This window comes from Chenopodium album, chromosome 17 (assembly GCF_948465745.1).
Source record: "Chenopodium album chromosome 17, dcCheAlbu1.1, whole genome shotgun sequence".
NCBI classification, from domain to species: domain Eukaryota; kingdom Viridiplantae; phylum Streptophyta; class Magnoliopsida; order Caryophyllales; family Amaranthaceae; genus Chenopodium; species Chenopodium album.
The window spans coordinates 49990464-50017157 of NC_137850.1; the positions used below are offsets into that span (position 1 = coordinate 49990464).

General features: G+C 34.1%; 5 protein-coding genes across 8 annotated transcripts; 1 reads left to right on the forward strand and 4 right to left on the reverse strand.

Moving 5' to 3' along the window:
- Window positions 1-3347: 3347 nt before the first annotated feature.
- On the reverse strand, window positions 3348-5762 carry LOC145588423 (protein-S-isoprenylcysteine O-methyltransferase A-like). Of its 2 annotated transcripts, XM_081645069.1 has the most exons (3): window positions 5638-5740; window positions 4771-4885; window positions 3348-4484 (listed from the first exon to the last, which is right to left on the reverse strand). In XM_081645069.1, the coding sequence occupies exon 3, from the start codon at window positions 4300-4302 to the stop codon at window positions 3709-3711; it is 594 nt and encodes a 197-aa protein (XP_081501195.1). In that variant the 5' UTR covers window positions 4303-4484; window positions 4771-4885; window positions 5638-5740; the 3' UTR covers window positions 3348-3708. The 2 variants fall into 2 exon arrangements, with proteins under 2 accessions (XP_081501195.1, XP_081501194.1); XM_081645068.1 differs by lacking the exon at window positions 4771-4885 and having other exon boundaries at window positions 5638-5762.
- Window positions 5763-6149: 387 nt separating this feature from the next.
- LOC145588422 (uncharacterized) lies at window positions 6150-8234 on the reverse strand. Its single transcript, XM_081645067.1, has 5 exons — window positions 7833-8234; window positions 7597-7680; window positions 7070-7152; window positions 6747-6949; window positions 6150-6513 (listed from the first exon to the last, which is right to left on the reverse strand). Exons 1-5 carry the CDS (start codon window positions 8150-8152, stop codon window positions 6415-6417), a joined length of 789 nt encoding a protein of 262 aa, XP_081501193.1. The 5' UTR covers window positions 8153-8234; the 3' UTR covers window positions 6150-6414.
- Window positions 8235-13471: 5237 nt separating this feature from the next.
- On the reverse strand, window positions 13472-26573 carry LOC145588425 (dihydroorotase, mitochondrial-like). Of its 3 annotated transcripts, XM_081645073.1 has the most exons (9): window positions 26511-26573; window positions 26269-26357; window positions 25979-26160; window positions 25029-25165; window positions 24356-24521; window positions 24149-24265; window positions 23775-23935; window positions 23323-23518; window positions 13472-13550 (listed from the first exon to the last, which is right to left on the reverse strand). In XM_081645073.1, the coding sequence occupies exons 2-8, from the start codon at window positions 26349-26351 to the stop codon at window positions 23327-23329; spliced, it is 1038 nt and encodes a 345-aa protein (XP_081501199.1). In that variant the 5' UTR covers window positions 26352-26357; window positions 26511-26573; the 3' UTR covers window positions 13472-13550; window positions 23323-23326. The 3 variants fall into 3 exon arrangements, with proteins under 3 accessions (XP_081501199.1, XP_081501200.1, XP_081501197.1); XM_081645071.1 differs by lacking the exon at window positions 13472-13550 and having other exon boundaries at window positions 22906-23518; XM_081645074.1 differs by lacking the exons at window positions 13472-13550; window positions 26511-26573 and having other exon boundaries at window positions 22905-23518; window positions 26269-26430.
- Window positions 15343-16574, reverse strand: LOC145589259 (uncharacterized). The gene is made up of 2 exons (XM_081645789.1): window positions 16133-16574; window positions 15343-16043 (listed from the first exon to the last, which is right to left on the reverse strand). The coding sequence occupies exons 1-2, from the start codon at window positions 16572-16574 to the stop codon at window positions 15343-15345; spliced, it is 1143 nt and encodes a 380-aa protein (XP_081501915.1).
- LOC145588424 (putative RING-H2 finger protein ATL53) lies at window positions 20800-22451 on the forward strand. Its single transcript, XM_081645070.1, has one exon. The coding sequence runs from the start codon at window positions 20832-20834 to the stop codon at window positions 21867-21869; it is 1038 nt and encodes a 345-aa protein (XP_081501196.1). The 5' UTR covers window positions 20800-20831; the 3' UTR covers window positions 21870-22451.
- Window positions 26574-26694: the final 121 nt, after the last annotated feature.

The following is a 26694-nucleotide window of genomic DNA, read 5'->3' on the forward strand; positions in this document are numbered from 1 at the left end:
CATGAGTTGTTTAACATAATTTTTTGAGGTTAGGGGCATCTTTTTCATCAAACATCTCATTTAGAGATGGGGATTAACAATGTTTCGGTGTCAAATCTATTAAAAAAAAATGTTGAACTGATCGAGTTTACAGCTCTTGGTTAGTATATTCTAAATCAAGTGTGCACTACAAAATCATCTAAATAGACTCCAGGAAAAAATCAATCATATTATACTTGCAAATTGTTAAACGGAAAACTTAAAACAATTGGTAGCTTGTCCTGAAATTCTGATCAAACCTTCCATAACTCCATATTATAATGCCCTCACACACACCTGCTACGAAATTTCCAACCAATTCTGTATCTAAACATAAGTCATTGTTTCTTCAAATTCATAAGATTCGTGGGTTGAAATTAAATGGGGTTCAAATTTGTGGCAAGTCTGCTTTTAGTAGCCATGCTAGCCAGTATAGCCTTGACTACAAAGTTCCAGTACCTCAAGATTGCAAACGGCCGACTAATACTCTCCCTACCAAATGGGTTAGTCCAGGAACCAGCGTCAGAGATCCTCCCTAGGCGATCCACAGGGATGCTAAAGACTGTTGGTAGACGGCTAAGAGCACGAGTGTTCACACCACCAGCACCTAAGCGCGCGCCAGGATACATTCAACGAGCGCCACCAACTCCCCCTCCTATCTACAGGTGACATTATTGGGGATTTTAAGGCTATCATCTTCACGGTAATACAATCTTATCATTGTTTTCTCCTATGATTTTCTGAAATTCAGCATATCTAGTTCAGTACATCTCATATAGTCCTATGTTTTTACTTTTGTCTAAACATTATGTTTTCTAAACGTTTCACAAGCAGGTTCACAGCCAACTCCAAGGGCAGTGCACCCTCCATCAACTCCAGTAGATGATTCTGACATTGAGACGTTCAACCACCATTCCCACCTGAGGATGCCTAGGATCCTACACCAAAGCCTCAACCAGAAGAATAGATTCCCAGCAGGTCAATTTTTTATCGATGACCACTTCACAATTTCTCCTGCAGAAGCACCATTGCTGTCACCTATCATTACTATTTTTTTTTTCCTCTCTAATGCACTACTCATAGTATATTTCCAGTGTTTAAATCAATGTCATTATTTGAATGATTTCCGGCATTTTCCTATGGACCATAAATTGATGTAAAAATTAAAAAAAATACTCCGTAGAAAAATAATGGAGAGGAAATTACGAGTTAATTTTGCGAGTAGGGACATTTAATTTTCCAATTAAACATCTCGCTTAGTGACAGTGATTAAAGTAGTTTGGTGGTCAAATCTATTAAACAAAGAAAACTTAAGTGTTGACATTTCTTACTTATTAAATTAAAAATCAAGTGGGTAAAACGACAATAATAGTTAAATAAAGTCCTAGAAAATCATATTATACGAAGTATATACTTGTACAGTTGTACGTTGTACCCTTGTACTTAGTAACGTGGAAAACTAAACAATGGGTAGCATGTCCTTAAAGTCTGATAAAACCTTGCGTAATTCCGTATTATAATAGCCTCACATACCTGCTATGAAATTTTCAACCAGCTTTGTCTCTTATCAAAAGTCCTTGTTTCTTCATATCATAAGTTTTTGAGAGTTGAAATTAAATGGGGTTCACAAACATGGTAAGTCTGTTGTTAGTAGCCATGCTAGCTAGTATGGTCTTGACTACAAAGTCCCAGTACCTTGAGATTGCAAACGGCCGACTAATACTCTCCCTACCAAATGGGTTAGTCCACCAACCAATTTCAGAGACCCTCCCCAGACGACCAGTAAGGGTGCTAAGGATTCTTGGCAGACGGCGAAGACCACCAGTCCGAGCACCACCAACACCTCAGCGAGCTCCAGTACACACTTTTTTAGCACCACCAACTCCTCCCCCTTCCCTTTCCCCTCCCCCTCCTCCTATCTACAGGTGACATTATTGGGGACCATCATCTTCATGGTAATACAATCTTATCATCATCTTCTCCAAGATTTTCTGAAATTCAGTTTATCTAATTCAGTACATCTCACATACTCATATGTTGCATACCTCCTTTACTTTTGTCTATCACTTTTGATCGATCATTCAAAGCCACACCCATCCTCAAAGATTTTAAGGGAAGAAAAGCTATTGGCAATATTGCCATTCCTAACGGCAAGTGCTCCTTCTGGTGTATGCACATACCTTTGTAACAGGGGTCTGGGGGTAGCCTGTACTATCTCTGAAGTCTGAAAAAGTTTGTCTACTTTTACTATAACTGACATAAATTGTGATTCACATCAGCAACTCATAGTACGAAGTGGACAAAATTTCTAGACCAAAGGAGTATAGGTTTTACATGTAATTCGTGTCTTACCCCCTGATTATTTCAGCAAAGTAACTTCAGTTGTATTCCTATTTTTATTACATCATCGTGTAATTGTGTAATTCTTATTTTGATTATTTTCTTACTGTAAATTTTACATTGCTAAATGTCTGTGATTCTATGTAATCATCAGTTTTGGTGTGAAACAACTTCCCATATTCATAGCAGTATACCACAGCAAAACTAATGAGTTTGATTACTTCAAGTATGCTGTTCCTGAAAATCTCATTGATTTTCATGAAGCCATACTTTCACAGCTCCAAAGATTCCCTCTGTCCCAAGTCCTCAATATAATAGGATAAATCTAACTTTTAAGGTCAAACCTTATCAACTTCATAATATATTCTTTTCATTTAACAACTTCAAGCATTATTGTTGACAATACATATAAACTATTCCAAAATAATTAGGCATAGATTTATTGAGATCAATCTAAAATCTGATGATGTTATAACTCTCTCTTCGTAGGCTTAGCAATTAGGTCAAATGTGAGTCAATCTCATAGGGATGGATCAGTAATTAAAAAAAATTAGGTGAGATTCACTTAGCCTTATTCCCTAAATAATATTACTTCTCAAGTAAAAGCCGGTTTTAGAACTCTATTTGGCTACTCCTTTATCTAAACCCAAGTACTTTTTGATAAAATAGGCAAAGGATGCATGGCATTGGCATTGCCAGGAAATACCTGATTAAATTCATGTTCTTCTCGTCTTCTCTAAGGATTTATCCATAAGTCAAATAGCAAACGTCACACCACCACTTGGTATAAGGTCACAGGGGAGCCATATACAGTTTTAATCTCTTGGAAACTGTAAATGAGAGGTTCTATGTGATTATTTATGATGGATCCACTTCTTAAAATTTTCTTTTTTTCATTATTTTTACTATTCAAGAAGTTTACAAAAGGGAAAAGAAAAATAAACTAAGAAAAACATATCATGAGACTATGAGAGTAAATGTGCCAAGGTTTTACTTTCATAAAAGCCACACCCAACATTCGGATGTAGATTTATTGATTTTGTACATATATTGAGTGTATCAATACAATGGTGAAACAGGTACAAACGTCTATATTTCCCAGACCTTTAAGCAGATAAAGAGAAAGCACGAAAGTTTGTTCATGGCATCCTTTATCTACCAACTCAATCAAAACACTTAGCATTCTAGAAACACCAAAACTCAAAATACATGTGTACAATGCTACACCATGGAAACAAAGGAGAATTTGAGCACTTTTAGAATTCAGGTAAGGTTGGTAACAGCTAACCTGATTCTAAGCAAATCTTGTTGCTGACTGATGAAGACGTGCATGATAGACAAGGAAAGTTTTCACTTCACAAATGGTACTCCAGACGGGACCCTTTGAGCATATTCTTCATACTCATCATCAAAGAACTGTCTCAAGAAAAACTCTTCATAGGGTATGCGGCCAGCAAAGAACTTCCAAACAACCACCGCAAATGCTAGGGTACAAATGGGATTCAACAGCATAATCTGAGTGCCAACTGACCAGATGAAAAAGCCACAATAACCTGGATGTCTCACAAATCTATAAATTCCGTGAGTTACTAGTCTGTGCTGCTCCTCATGATGAATTTTAATCAGATGCGTAAAAGCATGACCAGCTGTTACCATTGCCACTTTTCGTATAATTTCCCCAAAGACAACCATGGCAAGGCCTGAGTTGCTTATCCACCAATACTCTTTCAACCCAGGAAAGAAGGTGATCTCAAGCCAGTACTCAACCAACGAGCATATCATTGCCACGATGTAATTTTTGCTTATCAAAAGAGATTTCAGAGTCACATTTGATCTCCCATGAATGTAAACAGCTAAAAAATACTCTGAAACATGAAAAAAGACTATAGCCACAACAAATTGAGATACTTGTCTGCAAGCAGTATTGCTGAAGAGTTCTGTCATTCCTTGATGAAAAAATGGTGAAGTAATATAAGCCAATGAAGGCCCTTATCAGAAGATTCAGAACTACTTATTCAACCACGTCAACACATTTGCATTGTTGATTGTCTCAGATCTGGGACACACTGGTAGAGCTTTGATAGCAAGACAAAGAGTCGAGTCTGCATTTCATCCCCACCTCATACCTTGAAAACAAAAAAATGATCCTCATTAGGATTCCCACTACATGAGCTCCAAAACACACCTAAGCTCACCAGATGTAGTATACACATAAAGGCAACAATAACATGGATATATAAAAGCCTCCTACTTCAGGTAAAGCTCAAGCATTCATAATCAGCATCACTTTTAGCATAAAATTAAGAGACTGTGTGATTATAAGACTATACATCAATGTACAAAGTAAACAAATGGAGGACAGGAAATGACTATACATAAGACACAATCAAAAGCAACAGATCAGATGCCTACCGCATCTTTCATCAATGTACAAATACTTCCACGACGGGTTTCTAAAAATGGATCAAATCTTTTCTCATTCTACTGAAGAAGGGATTTGTGTAATTCCAAAAGGCAACCATTTACCCTACAATGTAGAATACAACAAAGTCATATAATGGAATGCTCTTATGTTAAGCACAAGCACCAGTCATATACAGATAACAAAACCAAGGGATCCAAGAGTAAAATGCAAATGAAAATTGGTGGTGAATATTTAGTCCTTCATCCCATACAATCTTCAATCACATTTTCCTAACAACATAATGCTAGCTTAAATGCAACACCAACAATATCTCCAATACCAATAGAACATGAACAGTTTCAAATGCGGAATCATGATTCATAGAATCCACTATAACAATTCTTAGTGGACTATGGACGCCAACTAGCTTAGTTGGTTAAATTCTAGGGGTAGTAACCTAAGAGTCTAAGACCTAAAGTTAATACTTGTTTACATCATTTTCCCTTTGTAGCTCACTCCACAACCAAATAATAAATAAAAAAAAAAAAAAAAAAACTAAATTACCAAACTTCATATAAAACTAAATCAAATATCAAATAGAACCAAAATAATGGATCAAAATTCAATTTAACAAACTACTAACCCTTAAAGTTCCATTCTTTCAGTAATTCAATATATACTTTAGAGAATATAACTAATCAATATATGTATTCTTCAATCTAAGTACCCTTCCAATCATAATGAATAAATAAGACAATCTATAAATGCAGATTATAAATAATATTTAAATTGTTATTTTCAAGAATGTAAATTAATCAACAAAAATGAACAACACAATACAGTTTATAAAAAAAAATGATTGTTAGTGAAAGAACCTGAAGAGTGTGATAGCAGAAGATGAATCAGAGGAGAGCCACTGAGTCAAACTCCCGAGTGCTGCCGAGTCGATTTGACTCACTGAAAACCGGCAAAATAATGTTTGGTTTTATTTATTTTATTTCCTTTTTTTCATTAGGATTTGGGACAATAGGCCCATATAAAGAAAAGAGCCAACGGTTCATAAAAAGGCCCATATTGTAATGGCAAGATAAAAAGGGCCATATGTTACATTTCTAGTGTTCTACATTAAAAAATAAATAAATTTAATTTAATTTTTTAATTTTTTTTAATTTTAATTTTTTTTTATTATTTTTTTTAAAAAAAAGACTCCTTAATCTTAGGGTTGAGTTACTCATAGCTTAGAAGCAATAGATTTCTTACATAGTGGCATAATGTTGAAATCTTAAGACAAATTTTGGTTTCTCAAAGTCATAGCTTAGAAGCAAGAAAATTTTTGTTTAAAAGTTCTAGTAAGAGCTATATTTTACAGATTGAATCAAAAGCAATCTAGATATTTCTCAAGGTGAAATTTTGCTTAAAAATAATCGTATGATACAAAATACGGAGTAGTACAAAAGACATGCAATGCTGACAAAATTTAAATCCAAAACAAATTTAATTCATTTACAACGAATTTGCTTCACAAAGATCAACATAATTTAAAGCATGGAATAGTTAATTATTGAAAACAATGGGATATTATTGTAATGAATATTCTGTTAGGCTATTATATATAATATTATGTGCAATGTGCCTTTGATAATTTCAATTTGCTACAATTTGTTGTTAGACTTTTTATCATGTTCAATTTTTTCAATAAAGGGTTCTAGTTTTTCTTCCACGTCTTCAAAGTCATGCTTCATCACGTCCACCTGCACATCATGTAATATACAAAATCAAACTTATTTGCATCAAGGAAGTCAAAATTCATACATTGAAATGGTTGCCATACAGAACACAAAATCCTTTTTAGAGTATCACGGTATCACCCCATGCCAAAACTTAACCAATTAAACTAGTTGGCATTTATAAAAAACAGAAATCATACTTATAAATATGGCCTTAATACCACTACGTAATTACTAAAAATATGGTACGTGTTTACCTTATGTATGATTTCTTCAGCCAAGTGAGCATCCTTAGCAGCCTCCTCTGAAACATGCTCGACGACCAAAGCTGCTTCCTTAAATTTGTTACCATCAGGAAGTTCATTAGCCACCTCCTCCGAAAGCCTCTCCGTCACGATTGCCACCTTCTCTACCACTTCCGCCACTTGTTCAACTTCTTTCAACACTACTTCCGCCTCACCTAATGTATTTAATAATCATATATAATAATATTAAACAACATCAAAACATGAAATAAATAAAGATTGTTATGTAACGTTAAATGTTTATGTACTGTGTTCAGTATATTCATATCAATTACCTCCTATTCTGAGTAGAGTTGTCCATTTAGGTGCCCAAAATGCTAGAAGTAGAGAAAACATAGAGCCCAAAACCATTTTTATCCTGCACACGTACAACAAACTCAGTACTACCTTTGTTCCAGGAAAAAATAAATTTATTTGTCTCACATTTTGTATTGTTATCGTAGAAAACGTGAGAACACTTAAAATGTCAACTACCTAGCTATGTATTGAGATATAAATTAAATGTGTAGTCTGATATGTTATTATAAGAATAATAATATTATATAGACAATAGAAATATCTAACCCTAACATTTCTAAATACGAGTATTTTAATTTTTTTAAATCTATCACGGTAGATATATATATATATATATATATATATATATATATATATATATATATATATATATATATATCTTCACAACATATTCTCTAAAATATTATCACAATAATATCAGTTCTAAGATTTCTAACTATCTCTTAAACTGACTATAATAGAATCATCCATTAAAGATGAAAATTATGATGAAACACATACATACCACGAAACACGCCTAGCTGGTGGTGGCCGTGGTTTAGGAGAAGGTGGTTTAGGTAACGGTGGTGTTAGCTTTCCATCGCCTCCCCTGCATATATTACATTAAGAAGGAATTAAGATCGCGATATAGCTAATAAACATTGCTAGTATAATTATTCGCTCTATACAAAAAAAAAAAAAAAAAAAAAAAAGAAAAAAAAAAACTATAATTATGAAAAAAGTATAATTATTTGCTCTTACGTTCCGCCAGAAGTAGAAGCACCTTCAGCACGAACAATTCTACCACCAGTAGTAGATTGCACATTAACAAGAGAGTGATTATTATCTCCAATTCTTGGCCTAGAATTAGCAAAAACGGCGTTATTAGACAATGCAATGTTTGTTTTCGCTCTATAGAGTTGTATAAGCTCAATCAATCCGCGCATTTTGTATGATCCTAAATTGTTTCTCATCCTTGCACACGATACTAATACAAATATGCCGCGATCCTCTATACCAACTTTGATCTTCTTAGCTAAAACTACGTTGCAATTCGAGTTTGGTACAATTGGAAGAATCATGTAACGCTAGCTCGTCCTATATATATGGTTAACTTTATATGAATATTGCGTGATAATATAATGTTTGAGTTTGTAAAAGCATTTATATAAGTAATGGCGTGTTAATTTGGGTGATGTATTAAAACAGTTTATATATATAATCAATTATTTGACGGGTTGCTTTAAGGATATGCATGGCTTATGCGAAAAATTAAGCAATTAAACTCGTGGCTTGAAATATAAATCATGTTACTTGCAAGTCATGTATTGCCCAATTTGTATCATACATTAATAATCTTCCTTGCAATCTTTGTATTTCATACGTAAAATTTTACTAGAATGGATTTTTTATTTTTTTATTTTTAAAGTTGATATACTTCATGTAATCATGTTCTATCATACGGCTCATTTCTTTGTCACGTCGTTAGGAGTTCTTGCGTATACATTTTTTTGCTCTCTTCTTTGAATTTTTTTTAATTAGATCTATCTCTAAAAATGTGATAAGAACAAAAATTTTTGGAGGAAAGGAGGGAGAAAGAGAAAATGGATAATCTCTTGTTTAGATAGATAACAATACATATGATAGGAATGAGAAGAAACATTATTATCCTCCTCTCCTCTCCTCTCCTCCCGTTATTTCTTTTTTCTTTCTTCCGAAATTTCCTACTTTAAACACATGAAATCCACAACACTACACAACAAGTAATTATCCGAATTTCCATCATACAACACTAGCTAACAATGGATTAGGTTGGGTTAGGGGTTCTGTTAAGTCAGGTCGAGTTGATATAAATGGTTTGAGAATCTTTCAACCCAACTTCATAGGCGGATCTAGAGGAGGCCTACCCCCCATGCCCAGATTTTGATACATATAAATAAAAAATCTTATGCAAAATATATAAGTTTTATGGTTGGTTAGTTACTTGATACATAGATTTGGAAGGTCAAGGGTTCAATTCCCCTTATTTACACATTTCTTTTTTTTTCGTGTGGACTTCTTAAACTCATACTCGTATTTCTTTATGGCTTTATTAATTGAAATACTTTATAATTTCGGCCCGATCTATAAATAAATTCTGGATCCACCCTTGCCCAACTTGGCATGATAGTTTAAACAAGTGTACTTGAAGCTCGACCAATTTTAAGTGGAAGTATAAGAAGATAATGCATTGTGCGACTCTTCCTGTTGACTGATAAATTTTTGTTACTCTTTGTTTGCATATTATCAACCCAACACTACAACAGTGCAACCATTCATTTAATTTACTTATTATGAAGAACAAAGTATAAGATCTATAAGTTTTTGCTTGATAAAAGGTGATCTGAATGGTGGGTAAACTCTAAACTCTGGATAAAAACATGCTATGCATTTAAAATCCGAATCTCTAATATAATAGCAAACTTCGGGGCGATGATATATCTTAAGATTTCACATACGTAGTAGATTAATGCGAGTTGGGAGAATGGGACAAATGCTTGTTTACACATTATACTAGTATATGTATGCAAGACCACAACCTTTTTGAGTGGAGAGCCAAGACTACTTAAGAGTGTCTTTATCTTCTTATTTTACTACCCGTTTTCTAAGCATTTTCTCAGCTTCTCCTTTTGCTAATTGCCTTTTTTTTTTTTTTTTGGACTAGCTTTTAGAATTTGATATATTTTTTTTACAAATCTTACCTCGACAACATAATTCAAGTCAAGGCAAAATGGATGGAAAATAAAACTATTATCATATAATTCAAAACATGACAACTTTTTTTCGGGGTGTGGGTGTACTAATGTTGTATACTTTAAACATAAAGTAAGGAAAACATCTTACAGAATATTAATACAATAGCTTATTCACAAAGGTAGAAGCGATTTAAGCTCCAACAATCAGTTAGTCACTGATTCAACTTTGTCTTCCCAAAATCTTACTAGATTTAGATTTGTTGCTTTCTTGTAGCAGTAAGTAGTCTCAGGATAAATGATGGATAACCAACAGATTCCCAAAAAGGGGTCTGATTCAGCTTCACCTGCAGAATCTGAAACTAAAAAAATTCAAGAGATTCAACCTGAAAACCCAACTCCCACAAAGCAGTCTGATTCGGCTTCACCTGCAGAATCTGAAACTACTAAAATTCAAGATATTCAACCTGAAAACCCAACTCCCACATGCCGCCGCCAAACTTCTCATACCTCTGTAAACATTTCTGATGATGTTTCAGCTGTTTCTTCAGCATCTGCACAACAGAGAGAATGTTCATGCTTTGAGGTACTATGTAAGATAATATTTATACTTTTGCTACCAGTTATATGTGCTTGTTATTTGTGTGTTGCTGCTATGATTATACCAGTTTTTTTAGGCCTCATTATTACTTGCTCAGTTATTGCTGCCACAGTCGCGTTACCACTGCTATTGGTGTCATTTTTAGTTATACGGTTACTTCAGTTCTTTAGTCACGGTGATGCCTATGACAAAGCGGTTCAACTTATGCTTTTCATCCGTGCTTGGATACTCATAGATATGGTGGTGTTTCTGATTATATTATGGATTTTCTTCTGGGTACCTAAAAACATCTCAGGGTTAAAGCATGTTCTGTTGTTAGGATTGACTTTAGCAGATTGGGTAAACCTATATTATGTGATCTTTGGCATCTACATTTTGAGCTGTTTTGTTTCAGTAGTGACAATTAATTTATTACCACTGGTCCCCTTGGATCACACAGAAAGTGGCCTTATATTACCCGAAGCAGTGCTTGAAATAATCGACTGTCTCATTTTCTGGTTGGCAGAATCCGAGGTTATGAAACGTGTTTCCACCTTTAAGCACCACAAGATACTTGGACTGAACACTCAAAAATGGATTGAGGTATCCATATTCGTCCTCGTTGCCTACAATGTCATCACCTTGTGTACTTATATGATAGTGTGGTTGCTAAGGAAGTTAGTTTGTCACAAAATACTTAAACCAGGGATTAATACAAAATCACGACAATACTTAATTATAGAAAAGTTCCTGCGAGGGAAATATCTAATGTATTGGGCCAATGGAATGAAACGCAGCATCAACTTCATATTAAGATCATTGCTGCTTTTAATTACTTGGGTGTCGTATTTTGGCTCCAAGCTAAACAAAACACCCCAGGCCAAATACATTTTGGATTTCGGAACCTGGACTTGTCTGAGTCTTTTAATTTGCTCCTTTCTTTGGCTGGTCAAAACTTGTGTCTTGCTATCATGGGAGGCTTGTTCTGTTTATAACAGATTGAACTCTAAAATCTTGGAAGGTGGGAAGCAATTGTATTTCCTTGGCATCATAGGTCGCCACAACTACGACATCTTAAACCTTCTGTATGAGTGCAAAGATGATGAAACTTTGTGGACCTATGACATCTTAAACTATGACTCGGATGACCAGAGATTAAGACAGTTTGTCTCACATCTATCTAAAACCTTGTTTCCTACTAGGGTAATGAATTTACACGCTCATTACCTAAGTAAATTGGACGATGTGGATGAGTGGGGAGATAATCAAGTTAATGCGAAGAAATTATTGAGAAAGAAGCAGAAAAGAGTCAAGCATGACTTATTGATACAGGAGGGACGGACTCCTACTCTGTATTGCATACAGCAAGCTGCTGGTTACTTTTTGACAGCGAAACAGACATTGTTAAAGGAGAAGTATTCTTGTGAGATCCTTGAAAATTTGAAGAGCCATAGTCAAGATGATGATCATGGGTAAGGGTCATTTCTTCCTCTAATCTACCTGCGATAGCTGTTATATTGTCCTATGCCTCAACCCTTGAAATTCAGGATGCAAAATGATTTTACACTAATACCTTTGTTACAATTTTATCAAGCCTATCATCTCCTTATGTAACAATATCTTCCAAACATCCTACAACTAATACATACGAGCCCTTTATTCCACAATGGTCTTTTGTTCTTCTCTGTACATAACCTTTTACTTAAGATTATGGAACTTATTCAGAATATTGTTCATGTTTTTAACTGATAAAACTGATAAGCAGGAGTATCAAAGAAAATCTGAAGCGACTTATTCAAGTTGGAAACTATACAAATGATGAAACCAAAAAATCATCCGAGGATGCTCTAGTGAAGAAGGATGATTGGGGCTATTTTGAAGATCAACTTCATGAATATGTGGGTTCCTCACAAGAAATATCAGCTGAAATTTTTCGTATTTGGATGGTATGTACTTACTTCACCAGTCTTCTTTAGTTATCTATTTGGGAATTTAAATTAAGTACTTAGCTTATGGGGTTTTACAATAAGTACTCCTAGAGTTTATTAGACACTTTATAGGGGAATTTATCTTTGGTGACCTCGATTTGGGATATTAATCAGATAGCTTCATTTTGGTAATCTCAAAAATTAGACAGAGTGAAAACCTCTGTTAAATTACTCCGGAGGACAATTCTTTGACCAGGACAAATTTATTTATTTATTTTTTTTTTTTTATGCCATTTCATATTTGTTAGGGTTTAATTGATTGACAGCTTGATTTATGTACATTGATCAGGAAAGGGCACGCAACAATTGTTTGTTCCTCGCGAATACATTAAGTAGTGCCAAGGAGGTTGTTGATTGTTTAAACAAGATAATCAGTTGGCTTTTGATTGTTGCTACTTTCATAATGTGGTTGCTTCTAACTGGGTTGGCTTCCACAAAGGTACTAGTCATCATAGCATCCCCGTTGTTGGCTGCAACTTTTATATTTGGAGATGCTTGCAAGACCCTATTTCAAGGGATCATGTTTGCCTACGTTATACACCCTTTCGATGTTGGTGATTTATGTGTCATTGATGGAAACATGGTAAGTTATTCAACTTTTAATAAAAACTTCTGATTTGTTTAGCAACAAATCTTTTCTTATATGATTACGGGATGTTATGATTTGCTATTGTATTCCATAGGTAGAGGTCAAAACAATTGGCGTTTGGAAATCAACCTTCTCAAAAGTTGGGATGCAAGAGGAAGTGTTATATCCAAATTCAGAGTTATGCAACAAAAATATAATCAACTACAAGACAGAATTTGATTGGAATGATTATCTAGAGCTTGATACAGTCTCATTAGACGAGGAAAAAATCAAGATTTTGAAACAAGAAATAGAAAAGTAAGGGTTTTTAAATGCCTCCTCACATATTTTTGTGTCTCTGATTGTATTTTATGCAATACCATCAAATTATTCACAGTTGGTGTATATTTTTGTTTCATCAGATACCTTGATGATGGTGAGAACGGTAAATTTACACCGGGTTATAATTGTGTGGAAGTGGTGATAACTGAAGAAAACATCAAGATAGCTATTAACTTTAGACACAATGTAAACCTCAAGAATAACACTTACTTTGAATGCCTCAAGGAAAAGCGCAAGCGGCGATCAGAGTTCATTCTCCATGCACAATGCCTTGTAAATCACATGAAAAATGGAAACACAAAAACCTCAGGTTAGCTTCTGTCCATCATTGTTAAGATTCAAACTTTAAAGACAAAAGCAAAAAATTGAAGAAAGAATGAATCAATGTCATGTACTGTATTCATCCTACGTCTTAGTGTAACTTTAACTCTCTTACATTCTCCCCCTTCTCCCTAGTCCCTACGACGTTACATGTATGCTTAGTACGATGTTTCATACTTTACAGTTAACCTTTAGTGTATTCACCTTCATTGCAGAGAGTTATGAAGCTAAGGTAGAAAGTAAAAATGGCAGCTTGATGAATATTCCCGATTCAGGTGATGAAGATGACACTTTTGTAGCAGGAAAGGTAGAGGGAGTCTATGGAGGATAAGTAATTCTGTAAACATGTTTGACTACACTTTACTCCTTTTGTGCAATTTTGCAATAAAGACAATCTTGCTACAAAATCATTAAAGCTAGGACTGGATCAACGTTGCACGGAACGTGGAACGTTTTGGAACGTGGTACGGGGACGGGAACGCGGAACGTGAGGTCTAAAGTTCCTGGAACGTTGGGCTATTTTTGGGGAACTATTTTAGGTAGATTATTTCAGCATGAATGTTCTGTTTTTTTTTTTTTTTTTTTTTTTTTCTGAAATAACACTCTGATTCTATTAACAATAGCAACCAAGAATGAAAATTAAAGGTTCAAACATCAAACTTCAAACTTAAATTAAAAACAACACTACAGCAGTACAGCAATCTAATATTTCTAGACTCTAAAGAGTCTAAACTCCAAATTGCATAAAAAAAACTACATTTAACAAAAAAAAAAAAAAAAAAAAAAAAAAAAAAAAAACCCAAAGAACAGAACTACAGAAGATAAACTGATTAAGTATGACTAGCAGCTATGTCAACTTCTTTTTCTCTTATTAGTTGCATTATCCTCAATGAGCACCCACCTTATGTCATCCATTCTTAAGGTTGAATCTTCAATATAAGAGCTCTCGGGGTCGATATCCCACATCCTATAAGGGCCATTTGTGTAGCTTTTTGTGAAGCGTGAGATAAGTCTCAAGTTAGAGTGGATAAACACCAACTTATCGGCACGGAGAGCATTGAGTCTATTTCTCTTAATATTGTGGATGTAAGAATAGGTACTCCAAACTCTTTCGGCGGAAGAACTTGTAATTGGCTATGATAAAACTTTAACAGCTATCTCTGCCAACTCCGGAGTTTCGGACCCATATGTAGACCACCATGAGATTGGTGACATAGTCACAGCATCTATCTTAGATGCATTTGTCCCAAAAATTCCTTCTTTTTGCTGAAATTTGGCCATCTGTTCACGCAATAATTTTTTTTCATGCACATCCTCTCCGATTTTATCAAATGCTTCAAGAACACCCGAAACCACTTCTCTATCAAGATTAGGAGCCCTTCTCTCAACTCCACCAGGGGCAGCAGAAGTCAAATAATTTGAATCATAATAGAAAGGATTGAGGGCAAAACCTAAGCAATGCATAGGAATGTTCATTTTTTTCCCAACGAGCAATCAAAATTTCTTGCATTTTATCTCTATATTCTACATGTTTATTATTTTTCATGATATCACCAATTTCCCCTATCATACAATCCATTTTTTCATAAACTTCACCCATTTTTTGTCCCTCACCATCAGCAAATTTTATCATTAAATAAATAGGCTTAGTAATAGCAAGAATATTATCAACCTCATCCCAAAATTCCTCATCAGCTATTGTCAAAGCAACTTCTGCCCCTAAATTCCTTATACGTTCATCTCATTTCCCTACCCAATCTTTCCAACTCCTAAGGACAGTAGTGGTTGCTAGGGCTTCCCTACATTCTCGTAATCGACTCAACAAAATATAATGTGAGGCAAATCGTGTTTTAGCAACTTTTAATAACTCAAGTCCGGATTGGGCTCTAAAAATAGCATGTGCTTGATCATGATTTAGAAAGAATTTTACTATGTTTTTCCCCTTTTTATAAGTGTTCAACATCCATGGGAAAACATTAGCAAAATCTTTAAATATAAGATTCAAAGTATGCACAGTACATGGATTCCAAAATATATGCTTGTGTACCTTCTCAATTTCCTTCCCTGCTGCTTTACAATTTGCTGCATTATCGGTGACTACTTGAAGGACATTTGAAGGCCCAACTTCATCAATTGATTTGAGAAGATAGTCTGCAATTTCCTTCCTCGTCTTTTCTACGCCTGAAAAATTATCAGCATATATAAACATGGAGCCCCTGCTATTGGATGCCACAACATTAATGAGAGGTTGATGCTTAACATTTGTCCACCCATCGGATATTATAGAAGTCCCTTGACTGGTCCAAGTATCCTTCACCGGAGCCAATTCCTTTTCAACTTCCCGGTAACAATCATCCAATAAAGTAGTCCTTGCTCTGTCATACGGAGGTGGAGAATAGTCACTTGGAGCATGATTAATTGCCTTCACCATGGCAATGAAATCTGGGTTTCTCAACACATTGAATGGAATTCCATTTGAACACAAAGCTTTAGTAATTGCAAGATCAACTTGATGTGTCTCTCCATAGTACCAAAAGCTTCCACTATGGGCTTAACGGTTGCTGCTGCACCTTTATTACTAATAGTGGATTTAGTAATTGATGGTGATAAACCTGCTTTCTCATCATCTTCTATTCTCTTTCTCAATTTTTGAAGTTTTTCCCGGCTTGATGAAATCACTGGGCATCGAGTGATTCCTGCTGGTTTTCCAGGTGGAGGGCCAAAAAAATGGTTGAAAATTCTAGTATATGAACCAGAAAATGATTTTTTGCAATGGTTGCATTGGAATTGCTTTGTTCCTCCTGGATTTCTTCCTTTCCCTGAACCTAAGAAAGTAACTTCCTTTAGTAGGGGCTTTGTGTTTTTTCTTGAATGATCTTCCCCTGATAACTCTTCATTATCACCACCACCACTAAGCTCTTCACCACTAATCGGATCTTGTGGTTCAGGGCTAGGACTTCTCTGGGAAATCATTGCTTTTTTTTTTTCCAAAAGCCATTTTTTATTCTTTTGATTTTTTTGTTTTTTTTTTTTTTAATTGGTAGTGATGGAGATGGGTATTATAATTATTCTTCTGTAAAAACATGATTTTATAGGAAGCAAGAGGAAGGAATTGATTGAATTTGGATGGATTTTGTGAGGTGTTGTGACTCTTCGTTTCTTTACATTGAAAGAGATGAACTGATGAATGTTTACTTGTAAATGATGAATATTGAATACATGAGTGATATGTACGATGTATATTTTAATAAACAAATAAAAATAATAATGGGATAATGGAGAGTAAGTAACGGCTTCTAACTTTCAATGATGATGTACATGCACTTTCAATCTATTTTTTTTTTTTTTTTTTTTTTTTTTTTTTTTTTTTTTTTTTTACAAGTATCTCTAATAAGAATAATAAAAAATAAAATAATGGGTAATAATATAATGATGTACAATTATCATAATAGTTTATTGTATCACTTTATAGTTTATACTTGGATAGCTAAATGTTATAATTTTAATTAATCACTAGATCATATTTTAGTACACGGGTCTATTTATCTATCAATCGTACTACATCATAATAATCTCGTAAATAGGTCGTCTATTGATTAATCAATTATAGAATACTTAATATGATCTTATTTTTTATATGGATAATACTTTCGTACATAGATCGTCTATTGACCAATCAATCATAGAATAGTTAATTTGATTTTATTCTTTAGGGATAATATTGTCGTACATAGGTCGTATAATGAACAATCATTCATAGAATTGTTAATTTGAAGCTATTACTTAGAGATTATACTTTATTATCGTATGGAGGTAATCTATTAATCAATCAATCATATAATATATAGTTAATTTGATTTTATTCTTTAGGGATAATATTTTCGTACATAAGTCGTATAATGAACAATCATTCATAGAATAGTTAATTTGAAGCTATTACTTAGAGATTATACTTTATTATCGTACGGAGGTCATCTATTAATCAATCAATCATATAATGTAAGTTGATTTGATTTTTATTCTTTATGGATAATATTATCGTACATAGATCTTATAATGAACAATCATTCATAGAATAGTTAATTTGATCTAATTCCTTAGAGATTATACTTTATTATCGTACGGAGGTCATCTATTAATCAATCAATCATATAATGTAAGTTGATTTGATTTTTATTCTTTATGGATAATAATTTGGTACATAAGTCATCAATTGATCAATCAATCATAAAATAGTTAATTTGATCTTTTTCTTTAGAGATAACACTCAACTTTCGTACATAGTTCGTCTAGTGATCAATCAACGACAGAATAGTTAATTTGATCTTATTCTGCATAATACTTTACTATCGTATGGAGGTCATCTATTAATCAATCAATCATATAATATATAGTTGGTTTAGGATATCAATTTAACTTCGTACATAGTTTGATTTAGAGTTTAGGGTTTGGGGTATAAGATTTCTAATTTAATTCTTTACTAGATGTAAGCCCGTGCGTTGCACGGTTCTACAAAATCATTTTTTTTATTTAAAAATTTGTATATTTATGAAGATCATTTATTAGATATATAATAAAATTTCTAATATCATAAGATAATTTTTTAATTTTAACACTCAAATTATCTTTTGTTGTTTTATTTATTTTACGTGACGCTTGAATTAAAATCCCAAACTAACCTTATTCATTAATTTTTCTTATGCGACAATTTAAATTTTTAATTAAAAAAAAAGTGATAAATCTCGTTTTTTTATTAATCAAAATAAGTCTTTTGCCTATGCGTTTATTTAATAAACTCGTTCTGTTTAAATGTTAGTCTCATTTATAATTTTTTAATTATTAAAAATTATGGGGAATTAGTCATATGAGGTTTAGTTTTATTAATCAAACTTTTATAATATTTGATTGGGAGGGATTAAAGATATTTGCGATCAAAAATTTGCATCCATATATGTAAAAAAAAGATAATTATTACTTAGTTTTTTTTTAAAAAATAATTTAAATTATAATTATTCACTATTCGTTGTTTTTACCTATGTGTCAAAATTCTTAAATCTTATTTGTCACTTTTGCTTTGGTGGCAAGTAAAATTTTTAATTCTAAAATAAATTATTAATCTAATTTTTCATTAGACAAAATAATACCTTTTCTTATGTACTATACTCCCATATTGTGATACTAGTTTATTATAATATTTGATATTTCGATAAGTGTGCTTATGTTTATATTTTGATTAATTATTAATTCATCTTCATGCAAAATTAATTAATAGAGAAAATTGATCAATAATTCTTTATTAAGTATTATTATAGTAGTATCGGTTAAAAAAAAAGTATTATTACATTAGTATGTATTTTATCTTCGTAATATTTACTACTGTAGTATTAGCTTTAATTTGTATATTCCTAAAAACATAATAATTTGTAAGACTACATAATTATCCATGACTTCTTTCCCAATGAGACAACCAAATATAAAAAAGTAAAGTTATAAATACATTGAACAAAGCCAATTTATGTACGATGTTTGGTATTCGACTATTCAATAGTACAAGTTACAATACTAAAGCATAGACTACTCCGTAAACTCTTAAAAAAAGTAGTACCACTTGCTGTCAAAAAATAAAATAAAATAAAATAAAGTAGTACCACTACTACCATTACATAACATTAAACAATTAAAAATAACAAGAAAAGATAATAAGGTGGTTTCAAAAAAAAAGAAAAGATTATAGGGTAGGGTCCACAACTTTTTAGCAGTGCATGTGACTTTTCAGCTACATCTTCTTCCTTCTACCCTTTCTTATCTTCTTCCATTAATGTAAATCTTAAAAGCTCCGATTAAACCTGAAATTTTAGACAAAATACAGTTGCTAGTCCTTGCTACTCAAGAAAATTGAAGGTTCTTGCACCCACAAATGGGTACTCCATCAACGACGTTCCAAATCGCGCACCACAACGAACCGGGACGAGTCCGTACCGCGTTTTGGGACATACGACCCAGTACGGGGAACGCGCTGCCGTCCCGCGTTCCGTGCAACGTTGGACTGGATCTTATTAGCAATAATGCTATAGTTAACTAGTTGACAGTTACTCGGGTTCAATTCAAACAGAACTCAAAGCACTTATAGGAGCTTAAATCTCAACTCAAATTCAATTCGAGACCTTAATAAGTCTTGAAATCCAGAATTTGTCTAGAAAAGTTCATCAGCTACGAGCCTAGGATTTTATTAAATGCATAATTAAGCAGACCAAAATCTGAATGTGACAGTATCTGATTAACTATTAGCTAATAAGCTTACTTAATACTAGTATTATCTTATGCTAAGATATATTCATAAAGGTATCATCATAACGTCATTGTATAATGTCATAAAGTGAAAATTCCAACAAGAACTAGTTGCTATAAAATATTCAAAAGCATTGAAAATCTTCATTGCAAACGCAAGCAAGACAATAACAAACAAAAACAAGACATATATAAAGTAATAAAGATACTATTCCTAATTAACTACTCTAAATAATTTTCCACAAAATAATTTTCATGACCAAATCTCTGATATCATTCACTATTACACTAATTATTTTTATTATGAACATAATGCACCTTGATATGAATGATTCTATAAGATGGTGTATTTAAAAATTTTAATTTTAATTTTAAATTTTTGTGTTCTTCTAATTGCTCTGTTTGTTAATTGTCTCTGTCTTCTTCTCCTATGACGGTACATACAATATTGGATTAGGTTAAGTAAAACCATCACAAATTTGCATGCCAAAAGCAATACGTACAACCTAATAATATTAACAAAAAAGCAAGAACTTGTCTAAGAAAGATACAATATAAAGCAGCTTTTGAGGTAGTTATAATCCTATGCAAGATATAAAGTAGGTTATTTTGTTTGTAGTTTATCAACTTTTCATAATCAGTACTAATAAAAATCAATTATCAAATATGTATGAAACTATAAAAATATCTTACTATATTTGAAAAATAAATGGTAATATGATTATGAAGTCAAACATACTAGTATAAAATCATAAATATATGTATACATAAACATAGTATCTGGTTGCCGTGAATAAGCAGCCAAATTGACTTAACCTCTGTCTCTCATTCAAAGTCTCCTACCCAATTTTTCCCTATATTTAGTTTCCCCCCACAAAAATTTTCCAACACCTCAAACTCCTATCAAAAATTCTTACCCCTTTCTTACTCTTCCAAATTCCCATGGCTTCTCTGCATGGTCACAGAAAACTCACAAACTCAAACTCAAACTCCGACACTACCACTGATACCACAGTCAAAACATGCCTACAATTTTGCCACTCCGAAAAAAATACAACCTCATCACTATACTCTGGTTTCTGCCCTGAGGTCTGTTTGGCAATTTGCCCTTCTCTTTGCATATACCCCCTCATAAATCTCCCCTTACCTCAAGACTATAACCCTTCGAAACTTAACAAGTCCCATAATCTTTCGCCTCTCCTAATCTGCATGCTTATACTTTTAGCCACAACTTTCCTCTTGATCATCTTCTATGTTCTTTACACCAAACTCTACTTCCACTTCTACGCTCCCAATAGTCGTTCTTTTCTCCAAACAAGGCCTAGAAGTAGACGAGGAGGAAGGGTGGGGAGTGATTCTCAGGATGAAGAACACGTGAGTAGGGTGGTCTTCAACCCCTTCTGGTGCATCCCTACCGTAGGACTCCCTGCTACGGTGATCAACTCCATCGCCGTCCACAAGTATGAAAAGGAGATGGAGGAAACAGACTGTGCAGTGTGTTTGGCAGAGTTTGAAGAAGATGATGTACTGAGAGTTTTGCCTAAGTGTAGTCATGCCTTTCATGTACCTTGTATTGATACTTGGCTTTCTTCACACACTACTTGTCCACTTTGCCGTGCTCCTATTATTCCACCTGATCAACAAAATCACGATCACGGTCATGAGCACAAGGCTGAGGATACATCAGCCTCGTTGTCACCAACAGTGGAGGAAGCAACAGAGGATAATTCCTCTGACGAGGTTCTGAGAATTAGTATTGTAAGTGGGGAAGAGGGAGTTGATGGGAATAATTTGGAAGAATCCATGGAAAATAATACTTCAGATAAAGATCAAGAAAATTTGGAGGAAATTAGTAAAGGGAGTTGTTCCCAAAGATGGTCTTTAGAAAGAGGGGCAGCTAATTTGGTGACTAGATCACTTTCTTGCAGTGGAAAGATTTTTTCATCGCGTTCTAATATTAGACCAAGTCCAAATTCATGATTTTGGTACGAGTAATTCTTACCAGAACACAATACATGGAAGTATACATGAATACATACCCTTGCATCGTGATGGGTTAATCATACATACTTGTCTCAAAATCTGGTGGAGTGGGGCGAAATATCTTTCTGTCTTGACAAGTAGTACCGTTTAGTTGGGAATTTTCGCGATCTTTTGAGATGGGACATGGAATAAGATATGAAGGGTAGGAAACATCCAAGGAGAATGCAGGACTTTGATGTTAACGTCCTGGTTGGTGGATGAAACAAGAGTACAAATTCATTTTTGTTACTTTTAAGTATGAACTATGAAGCTAGAAAACAGGTAGAATAGTTCTGTCCTATGATTTTGTCATTTGAGTATGATTTTTGAGCTAGCTTTAATTAAATTAGTGTTCTAAATCAATGAGAATGAGAATAAGAATGTGAAGCAACAGCATAACTACTTTTACTAGTTTAGCTGTCGCATTTTAAATCTATTTTAAGCATTGGTTTAACGACTTAACGAGATCTACTTCCTCTAAATTACTACGCTTACCTTAACACTTAAACCTTTGTATGAGTACTTATTTCGGGGTATGTAATAAGAAGTCTTTCAATCCCACAACATAGTATGAAATTTCCAATATGCAATGCATATAGAGGTCGCACAGGCAGTGTGCACAAAGCAGGTGCATCGACACAGATGCGTGCACATCATGCAACGGCCTTACATGCATAGTTGCTTATAGTGTACACTCCAGCAGGGGCACCATACTCGGTGCTAAAAGAAGCATGAGATTTTTGTCCTCAACATGTTATTGAACTCATACCACCTTGTCAATCAAAAGTCCATTTATAGGAAAACAAATTTAACTGTTCATATTTTGATGCTGTTAAAATACATCAATGCATGGATACATTTGGCCAATCAATAGTTTGAAAGATAGACCATATAGTTCAACCTAGGAGTAAAATCCTTGTGATGTCGGAAGAATTCAGACCTACCACTAAACGCATCTATGTACAACATGTAACCAACACTCGATGCAAGAAAGACATAAAAATGTGTTGAACTAACCAAAATAAATAAAATAAAAATCAGACAAAGTTTAACAAAACAGGGTGATAGAGACGTTGAGTGCTTGGCATTATCAAACCCCGGTCAGATTACACTGATTTCAGATTACAGACATAAACTAAGGTTCTTCATATTGTTCCAATGACTGCCTGACTGCCCTAAGTTTTCCGAAATATAATGGAACCCATAATTAGTGCCCTTTATTATTTCCTGCTTAAAGAGGTGAGGTGTCTCACAATATTCCCCACAAATTTAATGTTTGGGCATCCTTAAGAGTTTTCATACAAGTGAGTCAAATAATGAGAAGCTTTAATGTTTTAGAAAAGTTGCAAAAATTAAGAAGGTAAAAATGAAATGGAAAGTAAAGACAGTAAAGGTAGATGGGGATCCATACAGTATCAAGAGGATGTCTTCCAATCAAGCATTTGCCCAGCAAACATAGGAACAATTTCTCCGAATGGGAAAGATATACACTCTGGGACCTTCCATGGTTCTTTTAGCAACTTAATCTTCGAAGTGTTCCTTGGAAGACCGTAGAAATCGGGACCACTGAAGCTTGTAAATGCCTCTAACTTGTCAAGTGCATTAGCCTGAATGAGCAAAGAAAGCAGAAAATGAACTGCCAGAAACTTCTTCCAGCAAATATGAGTACTATAAAATTGAACATCATGCAGGCAGGAAGAGCATGCCACTGCTACCTAATTTGTCACTTTGAAAAAGAAAAAATTAACTAATCATTCATCAAACTTGTTGGTACAGAGAATTCAATCTCATGAGGAGACTCATCTAGCATAGCCTAGCCCTCTCTGAAAGGAGCCACCTTCTACTTCTATTATGAATGCATACCTCTTCAAATATTTTGGCATATAGTGATAGAGCAACAGGTGCATTAAAGATTCCAGCACATCCACAAGAACATTCTTTCTTCCACCTCTCATGAGGCGCACTGTCAGTCCCAAGAAAATATTTTTTACTCCCGCTAGTTACTGCTGAAACAAGTGCCTGCCCTGCATGTACAACGAAAAGGTGCAATCAGAGCATGCAGAGACCAGAGAAAATGACAGAAATTCATGTCAAAGACACAAAAAGAGCAAATGTCATGGCTTTTCTTCGCTTGATCAGTTGTAGCAAACTACACACCCTATCTAAAATCTCAAAATAATAATATAAAAAAAAAAAGATATTTCTTTTTGATTCATTACTAATCTGAAAGCACATACTATGGATTTCCCTTTTGAGCACTGGAAGACAGTAGTTATGTGGCTGCAAGCCTCCTTGGAAGAGAGACTTCCTATTCAGAACAAGGTGCTGTGGAGTCACAGTGGCTGCTACAGTCCCTGATAATTGTAAAAGGAGCAAGATTAATACACGGGTTGATCTCAGCACTAAAAGAAAATTAGTTTAATTACTGAAAAGGATAAACTTACCTTCATCGCATGATTCAACAAACTTGACAGCATCAGCCGTAGTGATATGTTCCATCACAACTTTTAGCTGAGGAAGTCTCTGTAGTAAAGGTCTTAAAACTGTCTCAATAAATAACATTTCCCGATCAAAAATATCCACATCAGGATCTGTAACCTCCCCATGGACCTGTTAATAAACACAACTCTCAGTAAACAGTCACCGACTACAAAATCATCATGAATTTATTTGTCATACAGTAATGCAAGTAGCTCCAGGAATGTTGAACTAAAGCACACCAAAAGCATTTTCAGATTTCAAGACTGTCATGAATTGAAAAGGTACAAACTCATAGCTTCATCTTATATTATTCGTATCATACAATGTGAAGCATGTTTATTAATTCAGTATGTTTGATCCTGCACTTGAGAGAGTGGCAAGACGTTTTGCTTGGACTGGGGGAGAACGGGGTTGATTTGCTTTAGTACTTTAGTTTCTCAACTTATGAAAAACTATCTCTCTCCCTTAAGAATCATGGTTCATACCAGGAGGTGAAAGAAAACTTTAAAATATGAGCAGGTGGATAATCAACAAATTTTCATGGTTAACATAGAATTTCTTCATTTGCTTGATGGGTGATATCAAGAAAGACAACACCAATCCCTGCGCTGCATTTATTCGTGACAGACAACTTACCAAGAGAGGCATATTTTGCTCAGCCATCTCTTGGAGCACAGGCAAACACTTTCCAAAAAGATCAGTAACACCATCCTGTGAGTTAGTTGTTGCGCCAGCTGGGTACAATTTAACAGCATAAACCACCCCACTTTCTCCTGTCAAAATAATTACAGTGCCAATCAAAAACAACTTAGATTTGACAATTATTCATCACCCAACCGATGACTTTGGGAAGGCAAACATACTATTACACGAACAAGATCCCAGTTAAACACCATTGTTCACTTTCAAGTTTCAAGTGAATAACAAATGCTAAACAAAATCTTCTATAAACACCAAGAACCAAATCAAACAAACTCTATGACTAAGAAAGCACAAAATGGACATGAAATGACAGAAATACAAATGTAGGGATCATGAAGCCATAAAGGTAGGAAAGCAATAGATAATTTTATTAGAAAATACAGCTCTATGACTAAGGACTTCTTCGGTTATAACTTATAAGTTTGAAAAGACTCGTGTCAATGTCCACGATAATGCTTGTCCGCCACAAATATCACTTTTTCCTCATTAAATTCCCACTACCCACTTCTAAAATTGATTGAAGTGTGTTGCCTTAGCTTCTTTACACAAGGTTATATCGTTTGTTGTTCGAGTTAGTTTGTTTTTGGTTTCTTTTAATTCTCTTAGGTTGTAATAATGCTTTTATTTATGAAGTTCTCTTTGTAAAAAAAAAAAAAAAAAAAATCACTAATGAATGAAGAAAAAAAATGTTTGCTAATGACTCTTCAAACCATGGATATTGACATGGGATTTTCCGTACAAAATAACACTTAAATCCATTACCATTTGTCTATTCCTATCATTTATTAATATCATTACCGCCTACCAAACGAGCCGTTAATATATAACAAACAAACCCAATAACAACAACATCAATTTCACCTAAACCAAAAGTTTAGACTTACTAGCAAGCTTGATCTCATTAGGGGTAGTAGTATCAGTCAAATAGAGTGTCATAAGAGGATCAAATTCGTTATCCGAAGGCAAAACCTTCAAAATCGAGTCACGGTAGGCAACAGCAGCAGCTGTAGTAGTAATTGGAGGCCTTAGATTTGGCATTACAATTGCCCTCCCAAAATGTGTAGCACTGAATTACATAACAATATATTACAATTTATTAAACGCCTTAAAATGAAAAGTGAGTCGAACTTTCAGTAACGGATAAAGTATTTAAATAAATGAATAGGGTGTGTACCTGAAAGGTGCAACGGCAGCGAGAAGGTTGCCGTCACGGAGATGAAGGTGCCAATCATCAGGGCGTGTTAGCGTTAATTCCATCTTATGCTGAAATAATCAAGCAAAATTAATCAAATTTAATTTAATTTGGGCTGTAATTTTTAGCTAATTATGAGAATAACTAAAGCAATTAGAGTAATAATGAACACTTAATTGGTGAAGGTGGGAGTTTGAAATTTGTAGGATGTGATTGGATCTTACGTTAGTTAAGAAAGTGATGACTTATGAGTTCATCAGTTGAGACTTGAGACGGTGAATTTGAGGAAGATAAAAGGAGGGGGTTGAAAACAAGGGCAGTTATGTCTTTTCATATATGAAGTATTTTTATTGAGATTGTTTGACCATAATTCTATTGACCCAATTCACCCAAATCGGAGAGTGAGGG